General features: G+C 42.9%; 1 protein-coding gene across 2 annotated transcripts in view; it reads right to left on the reverse strand.

Moving 5' to 3' along the window:
- Window positions 1-7,986, reverse strand: part of LOC135917051 (uncharacterized) — a 75,958-nt gene extending 67,972 nt beyond the window's left edge. For both annotated transcript variants that reach the window (XM_065450542.1, XM_065450541.1), the window contains exon 1: window positions 7,906-7,986. In XM_065450542.1, the coding sequence (XP_065306614.1) occupies window position 7,906 (1 nt within the window). In that variant the 5' untranslated portion in view covers window positions 7,907-7,986. The remainder of the gene's footprint in view (window positions 1-7,905) is intronic.

A 7,986-nucleotide genomic window follows, 5' to 3' on the forward strand; every position in this document is an offset into this window, starting at 1 on the left:
AATTTCTCTAATCATTTTGACATTACTGTCGTCAACCATCGTTTTTTGAGTTCTGCCGTGTTTTGCTAATGTGTAAGTGCGAGCAGAAGCAAATAAGTAAAGTGTCAGACATTTTATTTTAGCCAGTGGCGTTGCTTGGAACATTCGGGCCAATATTCGAGTGAATATTGGGGAGTGAGTAAAACACGTGCTATAGGTGCTCGAGAATCTCAATGTGCGGCAAACGGAAAGAGGAGTTAAACCAAGAATGCTCTGGTGAGGAGATGGTGAAACAGAGATAGGTTTTTATTTAGGAGCAGAGAGATTTGCAGGCGTACACACAGTTGCCTACATGCTATCCTGCAAGGCGAGGGGAGGACAGAAAGAAAGTCCCTAGGATCGACGAGGAGGCCAGACGGAAAAAAAACGGTGATTGTATAAAACGCCTCAGTGAAGTGAAGACAACTCATATATTTAGACAAATAGTAGATAACGGTGAGACTTTCTTACACTATAAGGCTGGTATGTGAAGCGAATATGTTTCTTTTTTTCTGAAAAGATTATGTCACACTACTGAAAATTGTGAGGAGGTTCTACGTAGCAGAGACCAATTTATGAAGAGGTCTACAAATATTGAATGAAATACAAGTTTAGTTTCCTGTGGATCTACGAAATGTGTCCTAGATATCCAAATTTTTTCGCTGCTTTGTGGCAAGTGATCGATATGTGTTATCACCAGTAAATCTTTAAATGGAAAGGAAGCCTAAGTAGTATTGTTCTAAACGGGCTGCCGGAACCTATAAATAAAGAATGTTCATGCGGTTAGCTTTCTTTGCCTATTTTTGGTATTTCGAGCTTATCTCTCTTCCTACACTGACTCAGTCTCCCAAGTTGTCTACCAGCTTTGGCCACTACGTATGTGCTGGTGGTCGTTTCATCGTCGTCCCTATAGGTTGGTCAACAGACCCTGGTTATGCAGTCGTCCTGACACCATCGTCTTTATACCGTCGATGTATATTCGTTGTCACATCGCTGTCGGTATGCTGTCCTTGCTGTTCAATCGTCGTCGCTTCAGTTTTGTCATCTGGCTCTCATCATACGGGAGTCCTCACACAATTGTCGTCACAGAGGTTTCTTGGCGCAGTGGTGGCCTCGGTATTTTTTTATTCATTTGTATATTCATAACATACCGAAGACCACGCATCGGTACTTCCAGGAAGTGCACTCAAGTGTACAAGGCAAATAAGAAACAAGGTAACAAAGAATGCCAATATAGAAATGTAAATACAAATTGTCTCAAATATTAACAAATTGTCTCAAACCGCCTTGCGCGCTCGAACAAAATACAAGTTAAAAAAGGCACTCAGGCAAATTGACTAGTCGCCTCAGGGAATCACTCGTTTTTTTTTTGCTTTTACATTTTTTTCTCATATAATACTTTAAATGTGAAAAGTGCATGTCAATTGAATAATTGCTTGTTCCGCTGCCTGCCAGGCACTGCCGCTCATGCCCTGTGTGGCTTTGGCAGGCCTGTTATGTACGCTGCTATTTTGTGACTTTGTGGAATAAAGTATTATTATTATTATTATCCAAGAAACCCAAATAAATGCACATTACAGAGAACCTATGAGTAACGCAATACATTTTGAGGGCTTTAATACATCGCTGTTCGGGTATTCCAATCGGACACTATTCTGGGGAAGAAAAAATTGCACGCATTTGTCTTGGCGAAATCAGGGCTTAATCCATATCTGTTACCACGACGTGTACGCCCAGTGGACAATGGGGTCACGTTACAGAGGGATCTAAGGATAATTCACGTATAATTAGTTGCAGTAGAAAATTCCAGGCAAGCACCTGTTCGTCTCTACGAGGGGAATGTTGTTGGCCATCATTAGCTTTGTGGGTAAATTCGTGCGCCTAAACTTAGAACAAATAAAACGAACACCCTTTCTCTGAGTTATATCCATGATATTTATGTTATGTTTAGTGTATGCATACCCAGGGACAAGACACGTATCAGCGAAACGTCTATCGCCCTTCATGACAAGGAACCACGTTGCGTTGGCCACTTTTCATTATGCGTTAGTTGGTCACAGTTGCCTTGCTGTATCTCTGGCTAGTGCATGTCCGGACTTTTTAATTGGCACTTATGTAAATGTAAAACACATCTTCACATTCATCTGCGGCACACGGCGCTACTACGATTGCTTTTAAATTGCAGGAATTGCGCAAGCACAGTCATGTCATGCCGGTGAGGTCTCACACTGTGCGCCCCATTGGGGTCCATGGCTCACGCGATCGCTTTCCGAACAGCCCTTAAAACGAAAAGTTGCCGTTATCTTGACTTCATAGTTTCATTACCACTCCAGTCACTCGCGAAATGTCAGTGGTTGAATATAAGAACATCCAAGTATTGCATCTTGGCAAGCACTTCTTTGTGTCTTTCATGTTGTGTAACATCTGCTGCACGAAGTTCAGCTATGCCGCAATGTGAGATCATTGAACTGGTAAAAATGCGGCTTTCTATCAAGTCCTGATGCAAGGATCTCTCTGAACCAATGCGAGAAACAAATGTATCATGTGTTTAGTTAATTTCAATACCCCTATGTTACTTCTCACCCAGTATATAATGCGTTTGACGTGTGCGGACACATTTATGTGACTTCCAGAATCATTGATAGAGAGGAATTTATACCAAAGTAGACCTCACGTTCAGGGGCGTAGCCAGGGGGGGGGGGGGCTTATGGGGCTTGAGCCCTCCCCCCCCCCCCCGAAATTTTTTCGTGCTGTCCATGCACCGCCGACCAAAGCTACCCCCGGCGCCGGAAATCACTCTGGATTTTGTCTAGAATGTCTTTTTGACGCTCGAAACGACATTTAACCGCGAAGATTGCGAACTCGGGCTGGATTTCGTGGCAACGCCCATACAGCGGCAGTCACATAACGCCAAGCAGTGCCATCCGAGCACAATGTTTCAAGGGCGCTTTGATGGTGAGCGGGCTCGCCGCGGCATCTCACTGAGGCCACGGAATCTATGGAGCGCATGGATATCAATTGCGAAATTTTATGGGTATAAATCTCATAAACTCTTGATGTGAAACGTGCATTGACATTTCCAAAGTTGTGCTTTAAATTTTCAATTGCGGAACTTTGTGGGTTCAATGTTGTTATAAACATTTGACGCCAATGCTCCATTGACTTTTCTAAAGTCTTACATCGGAACATACAACGAGACAAGCCAAATTAACACACTAGCAGACGAGTTGACAAAGCACGCAGCGAGGTCCAATGAGACGATGCGATGGGGTGGTTCATTTGTGCCGTCATGTCACATAAAAAAATATCAATATTTTTTAAACCTACGCCAGAACATCCATGTCAAGACACTAAAGCCAGCCAAAGTAACTACGTTCTGATTAATTTTTTCTACTTTGTCTTTTATTCGCCGAGGACACATTGAGCCCCTTCAATTTTTTTTGTTCTCGCTACCCTACCCGCGGGCTGCCAGAGCGAGCCAGAGCGCATATGTTTTTCTCGTATGGCCCCGACCACCGCGCGGTGCACTTCGGTTGGCGTTCGGTTTGCTCTGGCCGAGTGGATTTTCACCTGACAGAGTTTTGGAAGCTTTCTGGCTAGCAGACGAGAAAAAAAAAGAATGGTCGCTCGCCGCCATCACTGTGGGGACTCGAAGGATTGCACCGCGTTCCTTGAGCGGAACCTTTCCGGAAAGTCTTGTTTCGCCGGTGTAGGATACTGAGCAGTATGCGTATGGTTCTCAGTGGGCCAAGCGTCTCATGTTTTCTTCGGTATTAATCCCGTAGCCCCATTAGGTGCCCGATGTAGGCCTTCGGTTCTGGCCAACATACTTTCCTATGCGTATTTTTTTTTTTTCATTTCGGTTCCTCCGCCTCACAGAAAAAAAATACATTGTTGCGGCGCCGCGAATTGTCGCATGGTGAAAGTTCGATTTTGATACTTTTTTGCGGAAAGTAATGGACGACGGGACGCTTCAATTGCCGGATACGTTTATTATATTATTGCGAAAGCAATTATATGGACACTCCAGGCGCATTCCTGCCGTCGCCTTCATGTTCCGCATAAAGTCCAAGGGTGATAAAATCGTGACCACGCGCTGCATGCTGTATGTGTGAGTGAAAGCGTAGGAGGGGAGGTGGAATGGGTGAGCCTACGATGGTGGCTCAGTCTTGTGTGCGCAAAGGAGAAAAGCAAGGAGCAAGCGTGCCGCCTTCCGTCGCGCGCAATACATCGGGGGGAGTGGATGGAATGGGGGCGGAATCTAGGATTCTGTGATTCTATGATTGTGCAACATGTTTAATTGCCTTGTTTGATCCATTATATACCGTTACTTTTTCTTACAGACATAGACTCATTGGAGACTTATACGTATACTTAAATATCTTGTTGCGAGGTTTTGTGTACACATGCAGTGAACTTTGTTTCCAGTGACAGTTTTTGTCCTTTATCAAGCCGTATTTTCTCATTTGCATATCCCATTGTATCTTTGCATTTCTAATGTACGAGGGCGAGTCAAATGAAAGTGAGCCTACCCTAACCACGCAATAATGGTTCGGTTCATTATCTGCGAGGCATGCGCGTAGGAGAACGGCATGTCTCATTTACAAAAGTGGCACGCAGGTGTGAAGATAAATGTTCTTCAATGCTCTCATACACTGGGTTGAATATGGTTGCATCACATAACGGACACTTCAGAAGTTGAACAGCTTGGTGTCGCGAAGTTTTTGACAGCTAAAGGTGTTTCCAAAACAGAAATTAATCGCCGTATGGCTGCCGTTAACGTTGAACACGGCATTTCATTGGCCACTGTGAAGCGTTGGAGCAAACGGCTTAAAGGACGTTGTAAAGATATTCCAAGACCGGGCCAAAATCATCGTGCAATCACACCCCACACAATTTCAAAGGTTCATGAGGTGATGAAACAAGAACGGATGATAAGCATCGATGAACTGGCAGACGGTCTGAACATCAGTCACGGTTCGGTTTACGCCATAATTCATGAGCTTCTCGGTTATCGGCTCTTTGGGTCGCAATGGATCCCCAAGATTTTGATCCAGCGCGAGAAGACGGAGAAGTTTCGCGCTGCCTTGACTCATCTGATCGGGTATCCCAATGAGGATGACGACTTATTGTTTTCAATTGTGATCGGGGACGAACCTTGGTGCCACTACTACGAGCCTGAAACACGACGGCAAAACTTACAGTGAGAACATTCGAATTTACCACGCCCAAAGAACGCAAAGGCCATCATTTCCACTGGAAAGGTGTTGTTGACTTCTTTTCGGTCGTCAGGGTCCATTACTGATAGATTGCTGATTTGCTGCTGCTGATGATGATGATTTTGATGATGATTTGCTAAATCTTGAGAGGCTATCAATTGTTTCCGATATTGTGAAACGCCAGAACGGCAGCGTGTCGCAATCAAGAACGAACAACGTGGAAAATTGACGAATGGGGTCATCTTGTTCCACGACAATGCCTGTCCCCACGTTGCTTATGTGGTTAATACAAAACTGGCAAAATTCAAGTGGGAAACGCTGCAGCATCCGCCATACAGCTGAGACCTGTCACCTTGCGACTTCTACATTTTGGGGCAACCGAAAAACAGCTCAAGGGAACCAGATACAGACTTTTTGAAGCAGCAACCCAAGGAGTTTTATAAGGCGGGAATCACGCCACTCGTTAGTCAATGGGACAAATGTCTAAATTCTGATGAAGACTGCTTTTAAATAAAGTACCCCGTTGTTGGCTCACATTCATTTGACTTGCCCTCGTATATCTTGCAGAATTACTGCTTTTTATACGTGCCCTCAGTTGCGACTATAATTTCCGTGCAATTACTCACGATACACGACCGGTGACAGCTGCTCCTGCGTAATACATTAAAACAAATTACAGCGTCATTGAGATTTTTCACTAGCCATTGCATAATACAAAAATGTAAGCACGGTCCTTGAATGACAGTTTCATTAACATATTTGTCCTCAACTTCTTCAGTTCATTGCCTTTTAATTTTTCATATCAGCAGCATGCACTGCTTTCCTGGTTTCGAACCGATATAGTTCTAAAGTTTGTGTGATATTTTCTTTACTTAATAAATAGACCAAAATTTGGAAGCATTGATATCAGTTATTTTGGGCAAAATTTTTGGCACATACGAGTATATTCTTTTATGAAAAAATACATATTTTATTGTTTTGATGTGCGTAGGGTTCAAGAATTCGTTTGCAGCGTCTTTGGCAATGACAATGCAGTTATTATTCATGGATTTGATCCCTTGACAAATTGTTTAAGAAGAAGCTTTAGCTTGGGCCCAATCCGACGCGGCCTATTCAAATACTTGTCAAACGCAGAAACGCTTTTCTTCGATAATCCTGCTAATCGCTTTTATTGAAATTGGTTGCATTTGAGAGAGAAAGTTAAATCCTAGTTCTGTTGGAAACACAACTAACGATATAGGGCCTGAATTTTGTGTAAAATATTTTGAAAAATTCGAAAGCTTGAAAAAATAGAAGCATGACGTTTACAAACTAATAGCTATGCATGAAGAACGGACATTGTGGTTCTGTAAATGGCATCTATTATAGCAGTCAAAGCGGACAAGTTTGCTATGTCAATTTATCTTACGTGAGTTGGTTACGTTGTGTACAAGGGTTCTGCACAAGCCGTATTTCCACAATATTAAATTTTATTGAGATTGATGTGTAGCACATCTATTTTGTCCGCTGTAGATGTACTATTACGTGCAATTCACAGAATTGTGATATTATTTTTCATTGTTGAGTCACGGAGTTTTAAACTTCATAGTTTCGTTTCCTGAAAATTTTTGATTTGGCCAACTTTTAATAAATAATTGACTACCTAAATGAAAAATTCGAAACCAGTAGTCACTAGAATTAAACGTTTTCTTTTAAATGCAACAAACCTCCTCAAATTTGGTGAAGTGGTTGCAGGGAAAAACGACTTCCCCTTCTACATGTATTTAAATAGGAGCACCCGAGCTAAAGCTTCCTCGAACAAAATTTCACTGGCCCCATATATATATATATATATATATATATATATATATATATATATATATATATATATATATATATATATATATATACACATGGGGCCAGTGGCGTAGCCCCCCCCGAACAAAATTTCTGGCTACGCCACTGCTCACGTTATCAAGCTAACATTAACGATATCTCAAAAAATAAAGACAGGTTGGGTGAGCTACCCCTTGAGATGTTCTTAACAATATATTGCATTGGTAGAGAACAGATGAGCATGTGTTTAGACGGCTGCATCAAATATACATTTCGGTGGCAATAAAAAATGAACGTATTTTGATGCAACGTACATTTTCCCAGAGTGTGTTTGAACTTTAGGGGGATTTATGTCCACATTTTAGCAATGGTCTCGTCCAGGTTTTTCCAACTCAATGTTACCAGCTCGGCTGTCCTAAAAGAAGTCAACCCTAGCCACTTAGAAATCCGGAAGTGAGAGAAAGGGAGCATAAGAGGGAACCGACATAGAAAAGCAGATACTAACATGAAATAGTCACATGAAGACATAGACAGGAAAATGTGGCTGTCAATCCGGGGTTCCGTCGGCAATGCCGTCAACGTGAAGCGAAGATCACAGGTGTGTGTCGCCTAAGCGAAGAGGCTTAAAGGTCCAAAAACTCGGAACTGGCTCGACCGCCATTATACTCTACTCTGCCGACCCGGATAAGCCTCGCACGAAGATGCGTGGGAGAGTCTGACGCCGGCTGCTCGGGTACGTGGTGTCGCAACACCCTGAATCCGATAGAAAAATGAAGTGGGGAGACCGACTAGTCTGTTGAAATACACACACTAAAATTATCGAGGTTGACAAACCACAGTCGACTATACTTACTCGAATCCCGCTGCTTGTTCGGTGGAAGCTGACGTTGTCTCCGTCCAGAACGTTCCCAGTGGCTTTATGGGGCACGTGTCA

Source organism: Dermacentor albipictus, chromosome 10, assembly GCF_038994185.2.
Source record: "Dermacentor albipictus isolate Rhodes 1998 colony chromosome 10, USDA_Dalb.pri_finalv2, whole genome shotgun sequence".
NCBI classification, from domain to species: Eukaryota; Metazoa; Arthropoda; class Arachnida; order Ixodida; family Ixodidae; genus Dermacentor; species Dermacentor albipictus.